Source organism: Staurois parvus, unplaced genomic scaffold (genome assembly GCF_062004578.1).
Source record: "Staurois parvus isolate SC_StPar_1 unplaced genomic scaffold, SC_StPar_1.0 ptg000151l, whole genome shotgun sequence".
Lineage (NCBI taxonomy): Eukaryota > Metazoa > Chordata > Amphibia > Anura > Ranidae > Staurois > Staurois parvus.
This window is the reverse complement of record NW_028317947.1, coordinates 5,190,001-5,217,375: the sequence shown is the minus strand read 5'-3', so window position 1 is coordinate 5,217,375 and position 27,375 is coordinate 5,190,001. Positions and strand designations below refer to the sequence as shown.

Here is a 27,375-nt window from a genome sequence, read left to right as displayed (position 1 = left end):
TAGTCTTCTTTTTCAGTATGGGCCCTGGAAAATTCTAGGCGGGCTTTTTGCTGCAGTATTCTGGTTGATAAGTAAAGATTTGCTGATCTTCTTGTAGCCTTCACCTTTCTTGTGCAAAGGAATTTCTTTATCAGGTCTTGTGGCATTTCTTTTCCATGTGGTGCCACTGCTGACAGCATGAAATGGGAGGGGTTTTCTTTAAGTAACGCTCTATTATAAACGCTCGTTTATAATCAACTGTTTTCTGGACACCTGTTTAATGAATAATTAGACTCACCTGTAGTTGAATTCTTGTTAATTAAGATTTTATCTAAAATTTAGCTTTGCTCCTAAGACTATCATTGGGGTGCATTAATTTTTGCAACATGGTCTTGAATTATTTTGTTACTTTTTTCGTGTGTGCAAATGAACAAATCTTGCTAGCAATCAATGGGCCCCATTTTTGTGAGTATTTTGTAGTATAGTGGCCCACACAAAATGTTGATTCTGAAAGGAAATTAAAGGTTTTCCGACAAATCTGTTTTGGTATACTCATTTATGATGAGCACTGTAAATAGTTATAGATATGACAGACTTGCTGGCCCACGTAGTCTTTTTCTGTTGTCACACTTCTATGTTTCTACTGCAAAGACTGACAGGTTAGCCCGAGAGTAGGATCCAGAGCGCTAGTCAATCCTTTAACAGTGTGGGTAAGGGGTGTTTATCTGCCATGTTACCAGTGTATCTACTATACGGATATCCACAATTGAGGCTTCATGTTATTTCTTAAAATGCGATAACGCACAGCTGGGGATCCAGTAAAAAACATATACAAACCTGCAAACCTCAAAGATTAACAATCACTTCCAATTGCTTAAAGCATTTTTATCAAACTACGAGCCAGCATATTCCATAAGTGCCATCGTACTCAAATTCAGTCTCTCTCAACCTTTTAAATATGGAGGAAGCCTTGAAATATTTTTTTGGCTTCAGGGAACCACTGTTAATAATTATTATATATACAGCTCACAGTACATTAGTGTGATGGATCCGTGTGAAGAATGCTCCTTACGCTACTATAAGATTTTTTTTCATTCAACCCAGCATGCTAAACAAAAAAAAACAAAAAACAGTTATTGTGTTCTGACAGGGGGGACTAACCCCCGCCCCTTCCCCCGCCAGAACACACAGGTCAGCACTCGCAGCCATTGGCTGCCAGCACTGATCAAATGTTTGTTTTCTTGCATGCTCGTTCAACAGAATCCGGCCATTCTGATGGCTTCTTTTGGACAGGCTGATGAACACACGGGCTGAATGTCGTCTGCAAGGGTGTATTTGCCACAAGGCAAACGAGGCATTTGCCTAGGGCAGCAATTGTCAGGGGGGCAGCGCCACCCCCTGACAGAAGTGACACACAGTGCAGCCGATCGCTGAGAATGGGGAGTAGGTGAGACACAGGCACAGTAGGGTGTCCGACTCTCGTTCCAGAACATTGTCAGAGATCAGCACAGAAGGAAGATGTCAGGCTTCCCTGATCATTGCTCCCCACATGGGGGGGGGGGGCACAATTTTACTCTTAAAAGAAGGTAAAGCGAGCGCTCATAAAAAAATATTTTGAATATATAGAAATATATATAAATAGCAGCTAGAACACTTGAGGCAATCACAATACTCACATACTAATAGTAAAATAAATGAATAAAGTGCAGCGCTTAAAATATCAGATAAATAGCAGATACATGGATAAAAAATCGTCTATAATTTGTCTAAATAATAGTTTAAAAGTTTGTGCAATCAATAAAATTCATACATAGCACCAATAGGAACTTCCACAATTTCAGGTGATTCGGAAAAGCTTGTGAGAGATATATGGCAGAAATGCGCACTCAAGGCTGCGCATAGGAAATGCGCATAAATAACCATCAAACGGAGTGTGAACCGGCAGGTATAAGGTGAGGCATCCCTCAGGAAAATGTGTCATCAAGCTTGGGTGAAGAGACAGTCTGCTGAACGCAGAGGACTCCCTTAAGGATGCATGGATATAACAACCTGGATGACAGGGCTCCCTCCTCTGGATGTTGAATAAAGTGGAGGTAGTGCTGCGGATCTATTAGCCCCTCAATGGGGAGCCAAAAAGAAATGAAGTGCCAATAGTGCAGTATTTTGGAACTTTATTGAATGAATAATAGAATTGTAAAATAGAATTTGTAGGGTGCAAATACATAAAACAATACCAAGTAGTGAAACAGCAAAGTGGTGTACAGACCCTGAAGTAAGATGGCCGTCGGACCTCCTCGTGGTCTCGGCGGCGATGATGTCACACGCTGTCAGCTCCTCCTTAGGCCTTTTGTGCGAAGGCACATCGTCAGAGGGGAGGCCAACAGTCATCGCAATCGAGACCACGAGGAGGTCCGGCGGTGAGTGCGCATTTCTGCCATATATCTGTCACAAGCTTTTACGAATCACCTGAAATTGTGGAAGTCCCTATTGGTGCTATATACGAATGTTATTGATTGCACGGACTTTTAAACTATTATTTAGACAAATTATAGACGATTTTTTATCCATTTATCTGCTATTTATCTGCTATTTTAAGCGCTACAATTTTACTCTTGCCTAGGGCAGCACACAACCAAAGCACACCACTGGTCATCCATCTTCTGTTGAACCGGCTGATTTTTCCATCCCGTGTGTACAACGCTTTACAGATAGATAAAAAGACCATAAGTGTCAGTAGTTGCTCGTCTGAGAGGTAGAAATCACTTATTGCCCAAGGAATCCCTAGCAACCTCTTGAGGAACCCTAAAGCTCCATGGAACCTTTGCTGAGAAAACACTGGTCATCCATCTTCTGTTGAACCGGCTGATTTTTCCATCCTGTGTGTACAACGCTTTACAGATAGATAAAAAGACCATAAGTGTCAGTAGTCACTCGTCTGAGAGGTAGAAATCACTTATTGCCCAAGGAACCCCTAGCAACCTGTTGAGGAACCCTAAGGCTCCACGGAACCCTTGCTGAGAAACCACTGGTCATCCATCTTCTGTTGAACCGGCTGATTTTTCCATCCCGTGTGTACACCGCTTTACAGATAGATAAAAAGACCATAAGTGTCAGTAGTCACTCGTCTGAGAGGTAGAAATCACTTATTGCCCAAGGAACCCCTAGCAACCTCTTGAGGAACCCTAAGGCTCCACGGAACCCTTGCTGAGAAACTGATCTAATTGACCTGAATTGGGCTGATAAAAAAGGCAAGTTTGTTACAGTGGAAACCTATCTTGCACCAAGTAACCCATACAAACACAAATTCTTTGCAAATCTTTTTTTAAACCTGAGTCACTGTATTGCCACTGAGCTTGATCATTTCAGGTCTCTTTATCATACGCCATATCTAAAGCAGCACAGAGCAAACCGGAAACCATAGACTAAAGAGGTTATGAACTGTAGAGGCGTAGTCATTTCTTTAGTGTAAAGAATTTCTTTTTCATGTCAAGTTAGATTTCTTCCATACAGCTGTGTTTACACAATGGCCTGTACAGCAACCATATAACTCATACTCATGCAGTAATTCAAAAGAGAACTGGGGTAGATGTCAAAGCCTAACTAAACACCAGTGTTGGGACTAGGTCTTAGGAGTATCTCTTGGGGCACTGCTCCTCATATTGATATGAGACACTATTCATCTAACTCAAACTAATAATGGGGCACTATTCCTCCCCTTAGTATCAAAGATGGGGCGCGGTTTACTCCCTCCTGATGCCAGGACAATTTCTACCCCCACTGGCCACAGTCTGGCCCCCATAAAATTTGAGGGACAGTAAACTGGCCCTTTGTTTAGAAAGTCTGGAGACCCCTGCTATAGATCTCTCCTTTTCCCAATGCTGTCATATAGCCATCTCTTTCCCCTTGTCCAGTTAAAAGCTAGCTTTCCCACCCTGCAACCATATGTCCACACCCCATGACACCATAGAGCTTCCTCTTCATATCCTCCTGCAGCACAATATATCTAATTCCTCCTTATATCTATGTATCCCCCTTCAACACAATTATATATTTACAAGGAAGAAGATTCTTACTCATTTACTCAGGTCCTCTCTGCAATCACAGCATAGGAATGGCATGGAGTCTGGTGATATACACTCACTGGCCACTTTATTAGGTACACCTGTTCAATCGCTTGGTAACACAAATTGCTAATCAGCCAATCACATGGCAACAACTCAATGCATTTAGGCATCTAGATGTGGTGAAGACGACTTGCTGAAGTTCAAACCAAGCATCAGAATGGGGAAGAAAGGGGATTTAAGTGACTTTGAACGTGGTATGGTTGTTGGCGCCAGATGGGCTGGTCTGAGTATGTAAAAACTGCTGATCTACTGGGATTTTCACGCACAACTATCTCTAGGGTTTACAGAGAATGATCGGAAAAAGAGAAAATATCTAGTGAGCAGCAGTTGTGTGGATGAAAATGCCTTGTTGATGTCAGAGGAGAATGGGTAAACTTGTTCGAGATGATAGAAAGGCAACAGTAACTCATGTCAATATGGACCAAATTTTCTGAGGAATGTTTCCAACACCTTGTTGAATCTATGCCATTAAGAATTAAGGCAGTTCTGAAGGCAAAAGGGGGTCAAACCGGTACTAGCAAGGTGTACCTAATAAAGTGGCCGGATAGTGTATATTACAATGCTTGTGCTACGTGGTCCCTACTACATCTCTTGGTTGCCCGCTAATAAGCTCCAGTAACATGTCAGCCAGATAGAGAATTAGAGCAAAAGGAGTGTTGTCTAGCTCCTGGATTTTTCATAGGGGCCACAAATCAGCTACAGAACACTTGCCTCCACCTCCTATCCCCTATCCCTTTGCTAGGCTGTCCCTGACCACTAATGCACTTATGGTGTAGCGCCAATGGATTACTCATCCAGCCCTGTGATGTACGATGGGTCCTTTCAGACTAATGTTCAGATCAGATCCAACAATCAGTTGTTAACGCGGATCTGAACGGATGCTCAATATTAGCCTATAGGTTGGCAGATGTAAACAGAAGTGCATCAGTTTATATCCTACAACATTCGAGTCCGTCTAGGTCCAAAAAATGTGCATCCTTTACCATTGTTTCAGACCTAAACGTGATAAATTAGAGGTAACAGGATATAAAAACGGATGCACCCCTGTTTACATGTGCCTGCCTATTGACATAACATGAGCTCATTCATCTCAATAAAGAAAATGCTGAATGGACATGGAAAGTTCTATTCTGCTCTGACGCAGCAAGGGAGCTGGTTACAAATAGGACCCAGGGGCGGACTGACAACTCATGGGGCTCCCGGGCAATAGGGGATCATGGGGCCCCTGTGTCCTTGCCCAAACTCAAAAAAGCCTATGAAAAAAAAGGTACCAGGGGCATCTCATGGGGCCCCCTATTGACCCCAGGCCCTCAGGCAGTGCCCGAGTTTCCAAATGGTCAGTCCGCCCCTGATAGGACCCTAAGGAGACTGCAGAATCTGGGTGCAATGTATAACATGAAGCTCTGGTAAAGGAGAGGAGAGGTCTGCAACAATGTCTCCTGGATAGCATGAAAGTTTACCAAGGTTTTGTTTGTGGCTTTGGGATGCTTTTTAATGGGCAGATTTATTATGACTACGCAAAGGGCAATAATATAGTTTCACATTTTATTTTTTGTCAAAAAAACAGTTTCATTGCACCAAAGTGTCTCAAGAAAAATAATGGTGTTGCCCAAAGACTGTCTGTTAAAAAAAAAAAAAATTGTAATGGAAGTTTGAATCCAATTGGGTCCTACGGGGATAAGATGATATGATTATGACAGGTCTTTTAATCTAGGTAGATCTTACAACTAATAATATTTAAAGTGTATGTAAAGGCATTTTGTTTTCGTTTTGGACAAAGTGGGGAAGAATTAGCCCCCCGTTCCTGTCAAGGTTTCATTTCTAGCTGTATTCCTGCTGGGAAGAGTCACTTTCTATCTGTCCTGGTGACCACTGTCATGGAGACCGAAAGTGATGAGAATGTCAGACTTGGAGAGTTGTTACCAGAACAAGTGGGGGAAAATCTTTCAATTGGTAAATCTGTTCCTAAGGAAGGCCATAGATTATGTGATTTTCCCCCATCAACACAGGCCGGTGAAGCTATTGTGTTCTCCCGGTGAGATGGTGCAGGGAGAACACAATGATTATTCCGAATGGCTATAGCTGTAAGCTCCAAGGATCAGGCCCTCCTATCCCTCTTGTATTGAACTGTATTGTCTCCCTTTATATTGTAAAGCGCTGAGCAAACTGTTGGTGCTATATAAATCCTGTATAATAATAATATAGCTGCTGCCAATAATAGCATGTTAATAATCCGACATACTGGTTGTACCCAAGTTGATCAATGAATCAACTTGGGTACAATCAGCCTGTCCATACATGGATCGAATCTTGGACAGTACCTACTAAGCCAGCCGAGATTTGATCCATCTAAGGCCGGCTTAAGTCAACTCTCTAAGGCGGGAATTGCACTATATGATCAAAAGTTTGTGGGCACCTGATAATCTCACATAATACAGTATATGGCAAAAATTATGTGGCACCCCCTCCTAATTGTTGAGTGCAGGTGTTTCCAATGAAGGTTCTTGTTAATGTTACAGCATACAAAGAGATATAAAACAACTGTGTGCTTCCAACCTTGTGATGACCGTTTTATTACGTGACTGCGCCCAAAATGATATGGTTTGATGTGCTTGGTGTGAAGGAACCTGAGTTGCCTTCACAGAGCCTTGACCTCAATCCTATTGAAAATCTTTGGGATATACTCAAATGCATATTGCGTGCCAGACCTTCTCGTTCAACATCAGTACTAGACCTCACAAATGCTCTTTTTTATTAAATGGGCTAAATTTCCACAGACATGCTTTCCATTGGAACCTGTTCTAGCCTCAAAGTGTTGTTCAGTTGTGTATCAATGCTCATGGTTTTGCAACGGTATATTTAACAAACTCATATATTGTAGGTGTGATATTCAGGTGTCCACAAACTTTTGAACGTATAGCGTATGTTCTCTTTAAAGAGATTTCCCCTCAAATTCCTGTTGAATCTCCAGAACGTGAATATCTCTAGTCGGACAGTTTTCCTTTAATTCCTGAAAGTAAAAAAATCTCTCCGGATTGAAGGAAACCTCTTCTTACACAGTTGACACCGCAACAAGTATCCCTATAAGAAAAACTTCAATTCCTGTTAGGTGACAACTCTGGATTTGAAATGTTCCCTCATTTTCCATCTTGGCAACATTGGTAAGTGATGGTGAATCTCCCCAGACAAGAAAAGACAGCAAAAAAAACCTGACAGGGTTCCTAACCCTTCCATACTCAAAAAAGAAAAAAAATTGGGCTTTAGACACACTTTAAAGGCTGAAGGCAATACCAGCTGGCTGTCATACATCAGATCCTTGACAGCAGACTCACTTTTTTCAACCTGTAAATGACTATTGCAAATCTGAAATATAAAAATGTTAGCCTACAAATTTGGCCAAACTGTCTTTCATAATTGTTTGTATCCCTCTAGAATAGCAATCACAATGAAATATTCTTTAACTATCATTGTCCACTGCAAGTCTGGTTCTCAAAACAGACAATTTTGATAAATAGGCCAAATATAATTTTAATGTATCTAAATCGCACGGCTTATCTTCATCGGGAACCAGTTTAGGAGAACTGGAGAGAAATTAACGAGATGCATAAAAAGGTCAGGTTTTAATAATTTATGATAACTTAAATATTGCATGACTACTTGTTCCCTTGCGTCCTGGCTGAAATTTCTCTACAGAATCACTACTGCTCGTCAGAAATAAGAAGAGACACTTCGGTCAAAGGCTTATGTAAACTTGAACACACAGCAAGACTTGTCTCTGAGAAAAATATAATCATTTCATGGAATGGATCCAGCTAGCTGGTTGGTGGTTGTCCAACTAAGCAATCTTATAAAAGAGTTTATTCTGCCACTGAAGTGGCCTTAAACAGTCTTTTTTACTGAAATGACTATCGGATATAGATGCCAATATGGCTCTGTACATTTGTACATTGGGCCACCATTAAAGTGACCCTTTCAGGGAGTCAAAAACTTGGGGCAGTACTGTAGAATTACACTATACAGTACTGACATAATCAGCACCAGCTGTGGCAAAACATTTTTTTTTGCAGAGCTCCATGGCCAAAAGTTTTGAGAATGACACAAACATCAATTTACCTGCAAGGAAACACTTGCAGTCATCATTGATTTGGACAAAAAGGGAATCACAGGCAAGTATATTGCTGCTACTAAGATTGCACCTAAATCAATCATTTATCAGATCATCAAGAACTTCAATTGTTGTGAAGAAGGCTTCAGAGTGCCCAAGAAAGTCCAGCAAGCGCCAGGACCATCTCCTGAAGTTGATTCAACTACGGGATTGGGGCACTGGGGATTGGTGCAGTGCTTGCTCAGGAATGGCAGCAGGCAGGTGTGAGTGCATCTGCATGCACAGTGAGGAGAAGACTTTTGGAGGATGGCCTGTTGTCAAGAAGGACAGCAAAGAAGCCACTTCTCTGCAGGAAAAACATCAGGGACAGACAAATATTCTGCAAAAGGTCCAGGGATTGGACTGCTGAGGACTGGGGTAAAGTAACTTTTTCTGATGAATCCCCTTTGTATGGGGGAACTGGAATAAACCTTGCCAGAGAAGAAAAGGTGGGCGCTACCACCAGTCCTGTGTCATGCCAACAGTATAGCATCCTGAGACCATTTATGTGCGGGGTTGCTTCACAGCTAAAGGAGTGGGCTCACTCACAATTTTGCTTAGGAACACAGCCATGAATAACGAATGGTAGAAAAACATCCTCCGAGAGCAACTTCTCCCAACAACAGTTAGGTGATGAACAATGCCTTTTCCAGCATGATGGAGAACCTTGCCATAATGCAAAAGTGATAACTAAGTGGCTTGGGGAACAAAACATCAACATTTTGGGTCCACGGCCAGGAAACTCCCCAGACCTTAATCTCATTGCAAACTTGTGGTAAGTCCTCAAGAGGAGGGTGAACAAAAACCCCCCCGACAAATTCTGACAAACTCCAAGCATTGATTATGCAAGAATGGGCTGCCATCAGGCAGGATGTGGCCCAGACGTTGATTGACAGCATGCCAGGGCAAATTGTAGAGGCCTTGAAAAAGAAGGGTCAACACCCACAATATTGACTCTTTGCAGAAATTTTATGTAATTGTCAATAAAAGCCTTTGACTCTTATGAAATGCTTGTAATTATACTTCAGCAGCAGACTTTGGGAAAATTAATATTTGTGTAATTCTCAAAACTTTTGGCCATGGCTGTAACACTATCCCGATTACTACATCCATCGCTCTGGTTCCTCCTGCTGACCCCTACTTTACTACTGTGTCCAGCAGAGATTAGAAACCCCAGTGACAGCTGAGAGATGCTTCTTTTTAACAAGCTATTGATTATTTGCATTTTCACCCTATAAGAGGGTCAGGCAATATAAACGTAGAACATCTGCATGTGAAGATAACACAAATTCAATAGTGTATGATATAGGGTTGGAGACGTTGCAATTGACGCTGACCTCCAATAAAGAAAGGCTGAAGTCAGAGGCAAAGGAGGAGTCCTCAGGATTGTTGCAAGTTATCTCTCTCTTCCTTTCACTGTGTGTCAAGCAGCATTTGTTTAGCTGCTGTAGAGGCTGTTTTGTGTTAAAATAAGTGACAGTAGTGTTAATGTGGACACCGCCAATTGCCAAAGGTTGCAGGCAGCCTCATCAAAATTATCCCAATGGGACTCCATGGCCAAAAGCATATCTACTTGCCAAGATGCCACCGAAGCCTGAAGTTCTGTGTGCCACAGTCAATAACTCCTCTCCCTTCAGTAAAAAGTAACTCACCACATCATTGAACACAAGTGCCTTAGCTCATCCCTTCCAGTACCAAGACCCAGGACTGTATTTACCACAATAGCTTTTGTGACACCTTACCTAGGGCCATGGTGCCAAACTTAGAGCCTAAGGACCACATGATGTGCTTTGGTACTTATTGTACATCTCTCAGCCTCAGCAGCCAGTAGTAGCTTGTCTTCTGATGCTCTGGATCCTATTGAAAGACCTCACTCCTCCTTCTCGATGAAGAAGCATGAGCATGGCCCCTAAAAATGTCAGTGCAGTGGAGACACTTTTACAACCCAGGTTACACCTCTGATCCTCTCTTTGTTCCAGTGCATTTAAAATATGTTATGTCCTTAAAAGCGTTTTTATCTGCAATATCCAGTACAGGGGTGGACTGACAACTCATGGGGCCCCCGGGCAATAGGGGATCATGGGGCCCCTGTGTCCTCGCCCAAACTCAAAAAAGCCTATGAAAAAGGTACCAGGGGCATCTCATGGGGCCCCCTACTGACCCCAGGCCCTCGGGCAGTGCCCGAGTTTCCAAATGGTCAGTCCGCCCCTGATCCAGTGCACTCAGTTTTTTGTTTCTATTGTCTGATAATGTTCTATAGCATTACATATGGAATGTACATGGAATTTTAAGGGAAATTTTTGGCCTATTGGGAATGTTAGGGGCCACAGTTGAGACACCCTTTATCTAGCAATCTGACAACCACTGGCATAGAGCAACAGGGTAGTAAAGGACAGCATGAGAATTGCAAAGAGAAAGAGGAATGCAGAGAGAGGTGAGGCTGACATGTCTCACCTCCCTCTGCACTCCTCTAGTCAATGCTTGCCTCGGGCAAGTGTTGGGACTCGAGAACAGATGTCCGCTATCAAAGCGGCCGTCTGCTTGCTAGCTGAAGTGTTGGGTGGTCATGTGCCAAGGGGGTGCACAATGACACCGCAGCTAGTGTTACAGGGCACCTAGCACAATGGGACGAAGCACTACATGTACTCATATGGAATGAATAATGTAAAAAATAGAGAGGATTCTTCTTTAAGTCTATGATCTACCAGAACACTTAGATCTATTATTGACTCTTCCAGTTGTACTCCCTCTAGAGTCAATGATGCAAGCATGTTTTAGCCCCCAAGTGAATAACTTTAACAACATTAAACCTCATTTACACACAATTCTCAATCAAACAGTGCATTCAGGTCAGCGTATAAATTTGAGAAATCCTGTAAGGACGCGATTCCACTGCAAACACTTAAATGGTACATTTAGTCCCAAACTCTAAATCATATCTAAATGTATAAAAATAAAAAAAATAAAAAAATAAAAAACCTTGGGGTACACTACTAATGACCTTAGACGATCAAAGGATGAATCATTCATCACTACTCTCTGAATACAGACTTTAAATCAGTTTTCTTTCCATTTACAGACTAAATATTTCCACTCCTTTAGGCTTTAACTTATACATTAGCCGTGTGTGGGATCCTGTGTCAAACACGTAGACAAATGAGTGGCTGTGGATATAGTATACTTGGACTTTTCCAAAGTTTTTGCTTACTTCCTCAAAAAAAAAAAAAAAAAAAAAAAGAAAGCAGATTTGTTTTACAACGTCGGTCTTTTGTGAATCCATGTTATTGTGTAGAATACGGTATTCTAGCAAAATCTCTTCTATGTTTCCTTTTATCAAATTCTCAAGTATCTTCCCAACTATAGAAGGTACAATGCCTTGAAAAAGTATTCATACCTCTTGAAAGTTTCCACATTTTGTCATGTTACAACCAAAAACATAAATGAATTTTATTGGGATTTTATGTGATAGACCAACACAAAGTGGCACATAATTGTGAAGTGGAAGGAAAATGATAAATGGTTTTCAACATTTTGTACAAATAAATATTTGAAAAGGTGTGACGTGCATTTGTATTCAGCCCCCTTTACTCTGATACCCCTAATGAAAATCTAGTGGAACCAATTGCCTTCAGCAGTCACCTAATTAGTAAATAGAGACCACCTATGTGTAATTTAATCTCAGTATAAATACAGCTGTTCTGTGAAGCCCTCAGAGGTTTTTTAGAGAACATTAGTAAACAAACAGCATCATGAAGGTCAAGAAACACACCAGGGAGGTCAGGGATAAAATTGTGGAAAAGTTTAAAGCAGGGTTAGGTTATAACAAAAATATCCCAAGCTTTGAACATCTCACAGAGCACTGTTCAATCCATCAACCGAAAATGGAAAGAGTATGGCACAACTGCAAACCTACCAAGACATGGCCATCCACCTAAACTGACAGGCTGGGCAAGGAGAGCATTAATCAGAGAAGCAGCCAAGAGGGCCATGGTAACTCTGGAGGAGCTGCAGAAATCCACAGGTCAGGTGGGAGAATCTGTCGACAGGACAATGATTAGTCGTGCACTCCACAAATCTGGCCTTTATGGGAGAGTGGCATATAGAAAGCCATTGTTGAAAGAAAACTATAAGAAGTCCCGTTTACAGTTTGCAAGAGGCCAAGTGGAGGACACAGAAAATATGTGGAAGAAGGTGCTCTGGTCAGATGAGATCAAAATTGAACTTTTTGTGCTAAAAGCAAAGTGCCATGTGTGGTGTAAAACTAACATTGCACATCACCCTGAACACACCATCCCCATCCTGGGGTGGAGGTTCACCTTCCAGCAGGACGACCCTAAACATACAGTCAGAGCTTCAATAGAATGGTTTAGATCAAAGCATATTCATGTGTTAGAATGGCCCAGTCAATGTCCAAACCTAATCCAACTGAGAATCTGGGCAAGACTTGAAAATTGCTGTTCACAGACGCTCTCCATCCAATCTGACAAAGCTTGAGCTATTTTGCAAAGAATGGGCAAAAAATGTCCCTCTCTAGATGTACAAAGCTGGTAGAGACATCCCCAGAAAGACTTGCAGCTGTAATCGCAGAGAAAGGTGCCTCTACAAAGTACTGACTCGGGGGCTGAATACAAATGCCGCCACACTTATCAGATATTTATTTGTAAAAAAATTTTAAAACCATTTATCATTTTCCTTCCACTTCACAATTATGTGCCACTTTGTGCTGGTCTATCATATAAAATCCCAATAAAATACATTTACATTTTTGGTTGTAACGTGACAAAATGTGGAAATTTCAGTGGCTTGAAAAATATGAATACTTTTTCAAGGAACTGTAAATGGTCAATGGTTACTTTGTAGATTTTGATCCTTTTTTAAATATAGGCACCACAGTCAGCCCCACACCAATCCAGTGGTACCAAGTCAATCATTAAAGAGTCTCTAAAAATTAGAAACAATAGTTTTGAAATAACTGAGCTCAGCTCTCTGAGAACACATGGGTGTACCCTTCAGATGAAATCTGTTTGAATGACTGTTTCCGCCTGGACTCCACCAGATTTTATGCTCATCAGCCTAGATGACCCAACAATACAGTAAGGAAGAAATACAATCAATCCAATGATGCTTTCTTTGACCAAAATCCCTATTCTAAAAAAAAATATTAATTATGCTTTGGATGCATGATTGGCCTACTGCAGTATGTTCCTTAAGTTTTAATTTTTTAACTGGAAGAGTGATAACTTTCAAACATCTTCGGATGGCCAAAAATCTATAAACTCTGAAACACATGACAGTATTTGTACCTTTACTATGCAGACACTAGCCATAGTTGTACTTACAGAATGTGGTCTACTATCTTTCTCTGCTTATATGAGATCTTTACTAAACTGAGATATCACTGAACCTGCACTTCTTGGGATTCTCTGTCCCTATCAGTGGGTTTCCCGTACTTGGTATTACCTGAATGTGGCCCTTTCTAAAACACTTAACCAACTACTTATTTTCTTTTATGCTGAATACCGTGTAAATTGTGCCAACCACTGCAAGAGCCTGTATATCTGGTTTCATAAAAGGGTCTGCTGTGAAGTCTTTATGGATGCAATATTTGTTTATTATTACCTTTACCAGCACATTTTTGGAGAACTACACTATATTGCCAAAAGTATTGGGCCGCCTGCCCTTACACGCACATGAACTTTATTGGCATCCAAGTCTTAGTCCGTAGGGTTCAATATTGAGTTGGCCCCGCCCTTTGCAGCTATAACAGCTTCAAATCTTATGGGAAGACTCTCTACAAGGTTTAGGAGTGTGTCTATGGGAAGGTTTGACCATTCATCCACTGATGTCGGACGAGAAGGCCTGGCTTGCAATCTCTGCTCTAATTCCTTTAGGTCTTTATGGACCTTGCTTTGTGCACTGGCAGTCATGTTGGAACAGGAAGGAGCCATCCCCAAACTGTTACCATACATTTGGGAGCATGAAATTGTCCAAAATGTCTTGGTATGCTGACGCCTTAAGAGTTCCCTTCACTGGAAATAAGGGAACAAGCCCAACCACTGAAAAACAACCCCACCCCATAATCCCCCCTCCACCAAACTGTACACTTGGCACAATGCAGTCAGGCAAGTATCATTCTCCTGGCAATCGGCAAACCCAGACACATCCATCGGATTGCCAGACAAAGAAGAGTGAATCGTAACTCCAGAGAACATATCTCCAGTGCTCTAGAGTCCAGTGGCGGCATGCTTTACACCACGGCATCACAACGCTTTGCATTGCACTTGGTGATGTAAGGCTTGGATGCAGCTGCTCAGCCATGGAAACCCATTCCATGAAGCTCTCTACACACTGTTGTTGTGCTAATCTGAAGTCCACATGAAGTTTGGAGATCTTTAGCTATTGACTCTGCAGACAGTTGGCGACTTCTGCTCACTGTGCGTTTCAGCATGTGCTGACCCCGCTCTGTCATTTTACATGGCCTACCACTTGGTGGCTGAGTTGCTGTTGTTCCCAGTTGCTTCCACTTTGTTATAATACCACTAACAGGTGACCGTGGAATATTTAGTAGCCAGGAAATGTCACAGATGGACTTATTGGACAGGTGGCAACCAATCACGGGACCACGCTTGGATTCACTGAGCTCCTGAGAGCGATCCATTCTTTTACAAATGTTTGTAGAAGCAGTCTGCATGCCTAGGTGATGATTTTATACACCTGTGGCCATGGAGAAGATCAGAACACCTTAAACCAATGATATGGAGGGCTGGTCCAATACTTTTGGCAATATAGTGTATCTGTAGTTCTTATACTAGGCTAGATGGACTTGTATTTAGTAACCTTAAAGCTGAAGAACACTACAAGGGACAGAGTGATCACTATAGAAGGGAAGAGCAAGAAAATGCAGCCTGTCTTCAGCAGACTGATTACATAACTCTTCCAGCGTATTCCTATAAGGAAACTCTTGGGAGACCACGCTTAGACACAGTCCCTTCACTTGAGCGTAAAGAAATCTTCTTATTGTTAAAATGGTAAGTTTAAATAATACTGTTCCTATAGATTTTGTAATGTCAAGAATGTATGCATACAGACTTGCAGAGTTAAGTCCATATGGGAAAGTAAAGGTTCAATTAAAAATTATAATCTGCTGCTCTGATGTACATTAATACCATTCTAAAATCAAATGACAATTCCTAAAGAATGAGTTCTATTTTTAAAGATACATTACATGCATACATAAAACGACTTTACCTGTCACATTGCTGCATAATGGAGATTTCCTTAATGATTTCTTGAAGATCCGACTCAACTGGAATCTGCTTAATAGCCACAATCTGGCTTGTTTCTTTATGACTGGCTTTGTAAACACTGCCATAGGACCTGAAGGAGAAATTGTGATTGTATTTCAAGGTTTTATTATAAAAGGGATTGCATATCTGACTGAAAAACATTTTCAGTTTAAGAGGCCTGGTCATTAAGGGGGGTAAATACTCTGGAGCTCAAGTGGTTAATTTTATCTAACCCCCAGCAATGACAGCTATATGTGAACCTGTCATATAGTACTACCCTGAGTAACAATTAATTAAACATTTTTTTTTTCTTACCTAATTGATAAAGTACGTTCTTGTATCTACAAATATTTAGGCTAGCTTGCCAGGGCAGCAGGTCTTATATCGCCAAAGGACACTGGTGGCGAGATCTCCAGTGCTTGATCATTGCCTGGAACAAAATAGTTTTGTTGGATTGTTTGCCATTTTATTTTACACAAGGAGGAGCAGTGGGAACACCCAAAAGGTGGGCATGAAAACCCAAAACTATTATAAGTGGATACAGAACCAAAACCATGGCAGGGAGATCTTGTCGCTGGAGGTTTGCAATGCATATAAAACATCTTTCAACCATGGACCCCCTTTAGAAGGAAAATTTTTAAAACTGTTACATGTCTCCTCTCAAGTTATAGATTTTTATAAAACTGAAAAAAAGTATATTATGTGATGCTCACCCTTCTCCGAGTTTCTCCAGCACATCAAAAACTTCTTCAGGCTGTTTATTCAAGTTTTCCTCACTCAACTTTTTCAATTGCCTATGTGAAAAAGTAAAAAGAAATTCTAGTTTGCGTCAATAATCCATGACACACAAAATTACACGATATTTCATATCTCCACCATTTGAAATACACTAAAAAGGGTACATTTCCAAGATCCACCCTTCAGTTAGGTCAGTTAAATAAAGCCCCACCGGCAGTCTGCCTACTACATAGCTACATAGTTAGTCTGGCTGAAAAAAGACAAAAGTCCATCCAGTTCAATCATAGAAAAAAAAAAAAAGTTATAATCCTACTGGTTTGTGTGGTTCTTCAGAGAGTAGTGGTTAATGATTTATACTCAATGGTCTAGAGTTGTCAGTGGGGTACCCCAAGGTTCAGTGTTTGGACCCTTACTTTTTAATATATTTACAAACGATATAGGGTCTAGGATTATAAATCCCATTTCAGTCATTGCAGATGACAACAAGCTGTGCAGTGGAATAACGACCTTACAGGATGTCTCCAATTTACAAGCCGACCTCAATGCTCTGTTTAATTGGGCAACTATGTGGTAAATGAGGTTTAATGTTGATAAATGTAAGGTGATGCACTCAGGGGCTATGAATATGCATGCATCATACATACTGGGGGGGGGTACAACTGGGGGAATCAATGGTGAAGAAGGATCTGGGAGTTCTGGTAGATCACAAGCTCAATAATGGCATGCGATGCCAAGCTGAGGTTTCTAAAGCGAGCAAAATCCTCTCTTGTATTAAAAGAGGTTATATCCTGACTCAACTACAGGACGATAAACTTTAACTCCCGCCATGTATACAGCTATATCACGTGGTGTTGAATTTATCACTTGTATCTGGTCAGATAGTTTAACTCAATGGATATATCACACGTTGAGGAAACCCATACAAATTTTCCGTTTAATGACGAATATTCATAGTTAGAAAAACCTTAATGTTGTAGCTTCATGGAAAGATGCATTCAGGAAGACAGGATACAGTGGAATGATAACAGAGAGAGGCAGAGGGGAGGAGTATACACAAGTACGGTAAGAGAAAGAGCTCAGCTTAGAAAGAAGGAGGCAGCTTAAAGACACAGAGCAATGATAAACAAGTAATGGTCACACAGAAATAATAATAATTCAAATAGTGTAAACACAACAGGTATAGACTCCAGAGAGACAGATATATTACCCCTGTACAAATCATTAGTAAGACCTAAATCATTAGTAAGAATGTGGAATATGCAGTTCAGTTTTGGGCACCAATTCATAAAAAGAACATTGGGGAACTGGAGAAAGTGCAGAGAAGGGTAAGTGAGTCGGGACTTACGGTCGCTGACTTCCGATTATGGCACTTCCTGGTGCTGGAACGCATGCCGGGACACGGCGATGTTAGTTTTTTAGTCACATGCTGCTACATCTAGTGCCGATGTGTAGGCACTTTACTATGTGATTATTTTACCTTTGTTTTAGTCATCTTTTAATAAACATAATACACTATATGCGATTTCTATCGTTGGGTCCAGTGTGTGTATTGTGGAAGCCTAAGAGGAGCTTGGAGCATTCATCACAAGACAAGCGTCTCTCTACTCAAACAGAGATACAGACAAGCGCAGTTGACCTTCTTTTTAATTAATGAGGTCATGTACATCTGGCGAGTCATTTAGTAATGCCATACCACTGGGTGATTTATGGATATGTCACGGTGAAGGAGAAGTACACCTAACCACAGTGCGGAATCACAGTCTCATATGGATCCAATAGGATGATCTATGGACACTCTATATAAACAGTATCATTGTGCATATAAACATAAATTATTGTACACTTTAATGGACTGATTATGATTACTAATGGATAATAACTGCATGTGTCTGTGCACTTTGAGATTGGTTTAATCAAACTACTTTGCTTGAGGTAGATAGCGCCCCCTACAGAGGTTTTTTTAATATATATTCATGGTGGTTTTTAATCACTTTGGGGTGGCAGCTTAGTTTTTTGATTTTTGTTATTTAGTTTCATTGGTGCAGGGTTTTATTGTTATTATTTTATCCAAACTGATAAGAGGTATGGAAGAGCTCAGCTATGGGGAAAGATTAGAGGAACGGAATTTATTCTCTCTTGAGAAGAGAAGATTAAGGGGGGATATAATCAACATGTATAACTACATAGGTGGTCCATATAGTGAACTCGGAGTTATTCACTGTAAGGTCTTTACATAGGACAAGGGGGCACTCTTTAGGTCTGGAGGAAAAGAGATTTAATCTTCAAACATGGAAAGGCTTCTTCACAGTGAGAGCTGTTAAAATGTGGAATGAACTCCCTCAAGAGTTGGTTCTGGCCAGCTCAGTGGTTTGTCATGATTGACTAGTCCCTTTGTATTTTGTATGAAGCTCCATTGCTCCAATCCGGTCGCATGATTTCTCCAGCACCGGCTTCAGTGTACAGGATAGATCGCCGACAATGACTGCATGAACCCGGGCGCTGATGACACCTATAGGCTTACTATGGGGCATGCGTTGTCAGCTGTCCCTCCTCTACATTGAGGCTGGGACCCGATTATGTGACCAGACCATAGCAACCTCAGAATACAGTAGGTACTTACAGGCATCTTTCCTTTTACAGGGTAGATTTGGAACGAGGTGGGAGAAGATTTCAGCTTAGTTAGGTTTTGACTTGCCATAGACTTTAACCCCTAGATGCCGAGCACACACAAATATGCGGCCTCTCTGCGTCTGGGCCTCGACGCCAAGCGGCCGCATATTTGCGTACCATTTGAAAATACATATGTGCTGAGAGCGCGTGCCCTGTGCACTCCCAGCACATATGTCCGTGACTCACGGAAAGGTCCCGATCTCTCCTTGCGATCTGGATCTTTTCCAATCATGTGACCGCTGTGAAAGCGAACCACGGTGGTCACATGACCCTAAAAACCCCGCCCCACCTCCTGAAACCACTTAAAGGGCCAGGAGGTTCTGGCGCAAAGGGGTTAAGGAAACCAACAACGAGTTTTTGTAGACCATACAAATGAAAACGCTTTTAGGGAAGCATAAAAAGTCTCTGAAATAATAGTTTGTGTGCCAGAAGTCTATGGTACAATACACGATTATAGATCTGTAATTTGTTATTATGCATTCAGTACTTTTTGGTGTTTTTCGCCTTCATTTGCTACTAATTAGATATTATTATAAAAGGCTTGGTCATTTTCGGGAAAAGGGACTTTTATGGTTTTCTTATGTTCCACAAATCATGTATGATAATAAAGCAAACTCTTAAAGCCCTAGCACATTGTTTTCAACAAAGTAATAATTGCAGTACGGCTCCATGCACACGGGGCATTTTGAGAACGCTGGTAACGACAGATGTAAAGTCACATTAAAAACGTGAGTTTTTCAGCATTTTTTCATTACTTGACATGCCTACCTATTACCTACCAATTTTACCATTAAATCTGCCTGATTTTAACCGTCTACACTTAGAATGGCGCTGCTGTCTCTCTTTTCTACCTGCATTAGGTAGTATCTACAAGCTCTTAAAACCGGCTGCCTCCTGGGACAAGTCCATACTTCTATAAGCCCCCCACTACAGATGGACTTGGACACCACCTCCACATGGACCTTCTACTGACCCCCATTGCTGATGGTCCATCCCCAAAACGCACACAGGATAGATGCATCTTAGCACTCTCTCCCCCCACTCACCATCAAATACTTAAGAACCTATTGCTGCAACCCACCCCCCAAGCCCCCTAGGGAGTCACAGTGTGCAGCTTCCCGAGTTACGAAGTGGTTCTACTGAAGAATACCACCCCAGAGCATCAAAGGGTTCTTCTCAGTTGGGTACCTAACATCTCTTTTTTTCTACTGTGGAATGGACTGAGGGCAGTTCTTAGAAGAAAACGTTTGGCATTCAGTAACGGCATACTACAGTTGCCCAAAATTTGGGAATGCAGATACAGGTTATCAAATAAAGAGACAACTGGCACTTGGCATCTTGGCTAGCACTTTCGGCTGGCAGCCCAAGGGTTATTGGTTTGAATACCAACCACAACACTAACCGCACAGAGTTTGTATGTTCTCCCTGTGCGGGTTTCCTATGGGTACTGGTACTCTGGGTTCCTCCCACACTCCAGAAAAACATGGTGGTAGGTTATTTGAAATGTACAGTTGTGCACAAAAATTTGCATACCTTTGGTGAATTGGTAATAAAAATGTACCAATTTTAAAGAAAACATGACTGGGCAGGCAAAACACATTTCTTGTATTTCTTATGGGATTCATAATCAATTGGAGGTCATAACAGAACGGCACAATCTTAAAGTAAAACATGGCAACAAGGAAACAATTAATATGAGCCCTGATCAAAAGCCTGCACACCCTTAGTTTTCAATACTGTGTAGTGCCCCCTGTAGGATCAATGACAGTGTGCAGTCTTTTGTAACAGTTGTCTAGGAGGTCCTGAATTCTTGCAGGTGGTATAGCTGCCCATTCGTCTTGGCAAAATGCCTCCAGGTCATGCAAAGTCTTTGGTCGTCTTGCATGAACCTCATGTTTAAAATTCCCCCTACAGTGCATCAATGATATTAAGGTCAGGAAAGTGATGGCCACTCCAGAACCTTCACCTTTTCTGCTGCAAACACTGGAGGATCAACTTGGCCTTGTGCTTGGAGTCATTGTCATGTTGGAAAGTCCAAGAGAGTCCCATGTGCAGCTTTCACGAAGAAGAATGTAAATTGTCTGCCAGTGTTTTCTGATAACATGCGATTTTGGTGAGATCAGATGCTTTAAAGACAGAGAAGAGATCTAGAGTCTAATAGACCCCAACATTCTCAGAAAAGAATACCTGTCACTGCCTATTGCTATCACAGGGGATATTGACATGCCCTGTGATAACAATAAAAGTGACCAAAAAAAGAAAAGAAAGGGACAGTGTAAAAAAAAAAAAAAAAAAAAAATCCCCCACTCCACCCCCCTTCTATTGACTCTGCAGACAGTTGGCGACTTCTCTGCACTGTGCGCTTCAGCATGCGCTGACCTTTCTCTATCATTTTACGTGGCCTTCCACTTCGTGGCTGAGTTGCGGTTGTTCCCAGTTGCTTCCACTTTGTTATAATACCACTAACAGTTGAGCGTGGAATAGGAAATTTCACAGATGGACTTATCGCACAGGTGACAACCTATCACGGTACCACGCTTGGAGTCACTGAGCTCCTGAGAGCGACCCATTCTTTCACAAATGTTTGTAGAAGCAGTCTGCATGCCTAGGGGCTTGATTTTATACACCTGTGGCCATGGAGGTGACGGGAACACCTGAATCACATGATTTGGAGGGCGGGCCCAATACTTTTGACAATATACAGTTGTGGCCAAAATTATTCAACCCCCAATGCTGTAAAGGGGTTTAGGGACTATAGTGTACATTTGGAATTGTATTCAGAATCAAATCCTACAAGGACGTTGTAACTACCCAAATGCAACTAAAATGACATCAATTGTTTATGTAATACAGTAGTAAATGGTTCTTATGTGGTTTCTTCATTGCCACAATTATTCAACCCCTTAAAGACTACCACTCTGAAGAACAGAGGTTCATACAGGTGCTTTCCATCAGGTATTGAAAACACCTGTGGATGTCACCGAGCAGCAATCAAGCATAATAAGCACCAATTAGGCAGCTTTAAAATGACTGTGATACTCAGCTCCTTCTAGACATTTACTGGTGTGGTTACAAACATGGTGAAGGCAAGAGAATGGTCCAGGAAGACAAGAGAAGAGGTGATTTCTCTTCACAGGAAGGGCAATGGCTATAAGAAGATTGCAAAGATGTTAAACATACCAAGAGACACCTTAGGAAGCATCATTCGCAAATTCAAGGCAAAGGGCACTGTTGAAACGCTACCTGGTCGTGGCAGAAAGAAGATGCTGACTTCGACTGCTGTGCGCTACCTGAAGCGTAGAGTGGAGAGAAGTCCCCGTGTGACTGCTGAGGAACTGAGAAAAGATTTGTCAGATGTGGGTACAGAAGTTTCAGCCCAGACAATAAGACGCACACTGCGTAATGAAGGCCTCCGTGCCAGAACTCCCAGGCGTACCCCCTTGCTGTCTCCAAAGAATAAGAAGAGTCGACTGCAGTATGCCAAAAGCCATGTGGACAAACCACAAAAGTTGTGGGATAGTGTTCTGTGGACTGATGAAACAAAATTAGAACTGTTTGGGCCCATGGATCAACGCTATGTTTGGAGGAGGAAGAACAAGGCCTATGATGAAAAGAACACCTTGCCTACTGTGAAGCATGGTGGAGGGTCAATCATGCTTTGGGGCTGTTTTGCTTCTGCAGGTACAGGGAAGCTTCAGCGTGTGCAAGGTACCATGAATTCTCTTCAGTACCAGGAGATATTGGATGGAAACGTGATGCAGTCCGTCACACACCTGAGGCTTGGGAGACGTTGGACCTTTCAACAGGACAATGATCCCAAGCATACCTCCAAGTCCACTAGAGCATGGTTGCAGAGGAAAGGCTGGAACATTTTGGAGTGGCCATCGCAGTCACCAGACTTAAATCCGATTGAGAACCTCTGGTGGGACTTAAAGAAAGCAGTTGCAGTGCGCAAGCCTAAGAATGTGACTGAACTGGAGGCCTTTGCCCATGAAGAATGGGCGAAGATACCCGTAGATCGCTGCAAGACACTTGTGTCAAGCTATGCTTCACGTTTAAAAGCTGTTATAACTGTAAAAGGATGCTGTACTAAGTACTAAGATTGAATGTCACTTGGGGGTTGAATAAAACTGATAATGCTGTGAGCACAGAAAAGACATTTGTGGTTATTTCATTATAACTGTTATGTTATATTTGTCTGACCTACAAGTGCCTCTTTAATGTAAATGTAAGCAAGATGACTGAATGATCAAAAGCAATGTCAAACTGGCCAAAACACTCAATTTCAGTGGGGGTTGAATAATTTTGGCCACAACTGTATATGTATATATATATACACACACACACAGTATACACATACACACACATATATACATACGTACATACATACACACACACACACGGCTATTTTTCAGCAGGAACGTCAGGGAACGCAGTTCTGAAACCTCTAGCACTGACAGTATGTAATGGCAAAGGGTGCTGGAGCGTCTATTGATGCTTGCTGCTGGGGGATCTATTGTTTCAGGGGAGGTCTAGTGGGGTCTGATGTTGCTGAGGGGGGGGGGTCACTTGTTGCTGAGAATACTCTACTGTTGAGGAGGGGGTCTCTTTTTACTGGCTGCTGGGAGATCTGTTGTTGCTGGTGGGATCTGATGTTGCCAAGAGCAATCTATTGTCGAGGGAGGAGGTCTTTTGATGGCTGCTGGAGGGTCTATTCATGTGGGCTGCTGGGAGATCTATTTATTTTGGTGGGGTCTATTGATGCTGGAAATCATTTTGTTTGCAGGGTGTCTATTGTTGCTTGGTTTTGTTGCGGAGAGGGGGAGAATGTATTGTCTCTGGGGGGGGGGGGGATCTATGATTGCAGGGGAGGTCTACTGTTGATGGCGGGGTATTTGTTGCTGGGGAATCAATTGTTGCTGAAAGTGATCTGCTATTGAGGGCAGGGTCTATTGTTGCTGGAGGGTCTATGTATGTTCGCTACAGGGGCTAGGGGAGGTCTACTGTGGATAGTGGGGTCTGATGTTGCTGGGGAATCAATTGTTGCTGAAAGTGATCTGCTGTTAAGTGGTGACTTAGAAACAGAGAGTGCCTGCACCTATTCTTTGAGAAAAAGAGCCCTGTCGACGTCTGATGATGAAACGCATTGGATGGAGCCTCGACGTGTGACGTCACCGCGCTCTGGAGGGAAGGCAGCCATCTTGTCGGTTTGAAACCTTTCTGTTTTCAATGCTGTTTATCATACACTTTGATGTATGTGGATCCTTAATAAATCTGCCAAAGTTTAAATGTAACTACTTCACTATGAGTTGTACTTTCTTTTTACTTATTTCCTGACTGTCGGATGGGTGTTTCTTCAGTTTTGGAGATCTTTAAAGTGGAGAAGTTATCTTTTATCTGGGAGAGGATTTCTACTGATGTTCGTTTGCTGTACTGATGTTATATCACACTGCGCTTGCTGACTGGTTTTGTACAGTCAAACTGTCTGGTAAGAGGCCAATTTTTTTTTTTCGGGTGTATGGTGACAGTTTTTGGATCAAAATCTTTTCTTGCACCTGGTTCCATTTGTGATGGGAGTCACTTTGGGTGGGGGGCCCATGGAACCCAGCTCACTTTGGAGAGGTGGGGAGACCCCTGTCTCAGCTCCCCATATCCCTCTGATGTGTAAATCACCCTGTGCCTGTTAGGGGTACAGGGTGATCTGTCCTAATATTGTGTGGGCTTTGTCTCAGACTGTGTAGACATGTTTAGGAGATAGGTGGGGTGGGGGTTGTTGATTGTTTAATGTTATGTGGCTGTATCCCATTGTTCTATTGTCTGTCTGGCTTGGGAGCAAACTATTATTATTATTATACAGGATTTATATAGCGCCAACGGTTTGCTCAGCGCTTTACAATACAGTTCAATACAAGAGGGATTTGAGGGCCCTGCTCCTTGGAGCTTACAATCTAGGAGAGAGGAGTGAATGGTACAGTAGGTAGTCACTGTGGGGGATGGACTGGTTGGAAGAGTAGAGGATTCCAGAATTAGCAGAGGGCGGGATAGGCTTCCCTGAAGAGAAAGGTTTTCAGTGATCGCAGAAAGGCAAGTAGAGTAGGTGATAATCTGATAGATTGGGTAGGGATTATTATTATTATGGGATGTATGTGTTTATGTGTATTAGCTTAGTGGGGGTATGTCTACAGCAGCCCTCCCTCCTGATGGGACTGTCTGCTGGTGTGACATTTGAATACCTGTGTGTCTCTTGTTACTAAATGTAGATTGCCCCACCCTGTGTCATTATGCAGGGAGGGGGGACTGTCCCCTGTGTGTATATATCTTGTATCTGTGTTCAAATAAACTAGTCTACCGCCTGGTTTACTTCAAGACTGGTATTGTCTAGTCTTGTATGGTCGGCTGTGGTGTCTGTTGTCGGTGTTCGGACGGGGGAAGCGGTATCCTAACAGAAGTACTCAAGCGAAGTCTGGGTCGGTTCAGTTACAACATTCATTTGAGGACTTATATATATATATATCCCAAACACGGCACCACCTACCTGGAGTTTGCATGTTCTCCCTGTGACTGCATGGGTTTCCTCCGGGTACTCCGGTTTCCTCCCACACTCCAAAGACATGCTGGTAGGTTAACTGGATCCTGTCTAAATTGGCCCTAGTATGTGTATGTATGAATGTGAGTTAGGGACCTTAGATTGTACGCCTCTTGAGGGTTAGGGACCAATGTGAGTGTACAATATATATGTAAAGCGCTGCATAAATTGATGGCACTATATAAATACCTGTAATAATAATAATTATATGGACTTTATTTTGACGTTCATATGATTTCATAATTAGCACTGCATTTTTTTGTTTTATATTTGTAACATCGCCTACCTATCTGCAAGCTTTTTTTATTATAATATATTCCATTCTCTATGTGGTTTATTATCTGAGCACAAGTGCTGTACTAATTAAATAAATATATATATATATATATATATATATATATATATATACACACACACATATACACACACATATACATACATACATACACACACACAGTCAGGTCCATAAATATTGGGACATCAACACAATTCTAACATTTTTGGCTCTATACACCACCACAATGGATTTGAAATGAAACGAACAAGATGTGCTTTAACTGCAGACTGTCAGCTTTAATTTGAGGGTATTTACATCCAAATCAGGTGAACGGTGTAGGAATTACAACAGTTTGCATAAGTGTCTCCCGCTTGTTAAGGGACCAAAAGTAATGGGACAATTGGCTTCTCAGCTGTTCCATCGCCAGGTGTGTGTTATTCCCTCATTATCCCAATTACAATGAACAGATAAAAGGTCCAGAGTTCATTTCAAGTGTGCTATTTGCATTTGGAATCTGTTGCTGTCAATTCTCAAGATGAGATCCAAAGAGCTGTCACTATCAGTGAAGCAAGCCATCATTATGCTGAAAAAACAAAACAAACCCATCAGAGAGATAGCAAAAACATTAGGCGTGGCCAAAACAACTGTTTGGAACATTCTTAAAAAGAAGGAACGCACTGGTGAGCTCAGCAACACCAAAAGACCCGGAAGACCACGGAAAACAACTGTGGTGGATGACCGAAGAATCCTTTCCCTGGTGAAGAAAACACCCTTCACAACAGTTGGCCAGATCAAGAACACTCTCCAGGAGGTAGGTGTATGTGTGTCAAAGTCAACAATCAAGAGAAGACTTCACCAGAGTGAATACAGAGGGTTCACCACAAGATGGAAACCATTGGTGAGCCTCAAAAACAGGAAGTCCAGATTAGAGTTTGCCTAACGACATCTAAAAAAGCCTTCACAGTTCTGGAACAACATCCTATGGACAGATGAGACCAAGATCAACTTGTACCAGAGTGATGGGAAGAGAAGAGTATGGAGAAGGAAAGGAACTGCTCATGATCCTAAGCATACCACCTCATCAGTGAAGCATGGTGGTGGTAGTGTCATGGCGTGGGCATGTATGGCTGCCAATGGAACTGGTTCTCTTGTATTTATTGATGATGTGACTGCTGACAAAAGCAGCAGGATGAATTCTGAAGTGTTTCGGGCAATATTATCTGCTCATATTCAGCCAAATGCTTCACAACTCATTGGACGCCGCTTCACAGTGCAGATGGACAATGACCCAAAGCATATTGCAAAAGCAACCAAAGAGTTTTTTAAGGGAAAGAAGTGGAATGTTATGCAATGGCCAAGTCAATCACCTGACCTGAATCCGATTGAGCATGCATTTCACTTGCTGAAGACAAAACTGAAGGGAAAATGCCCCAAGAACAAGCAGGAACTGAAGACAGTTGCAGTAGAGGCCTGGCAGAGCATCACCAGGGATGAAACCCAGCGTCTGGTGATGTCTATGCGTTCCAGACTTCAGGCTGTAATTGACTGCAAAGGATTTGCAACCAAGTATT

General features: G+C 42.0%; 1 protein-coding gene across 1 annotated transcript in view; it reads right to left on the bottom strand.

Moving 5' to 3' along the window:
* Positions 1–27,375, bottom strand: part of LOC149463865 (serine/threonine-protein kinase 4-like) — a 118,138-nt gene that overhangs the window by 77,257 nt on the left and 13,506 nt on the right. Inside the window, exons 2-3 of the mRNA XM_089674370.1 lie at positions 16,247–16,327; positions 15,496–15,624 (exon numbers count right to left, since the gene is read on the bottom strand). Of these exons, the coding sequence (XP_089530496.1) occupies positions 15,496–15,624; positions 16,247–16,327 (210 nt within the window). The remainder of the gene's footprint in view (positions 1–15,495; positions 15,625–16,246; positions 16,328–27,375) is intronic.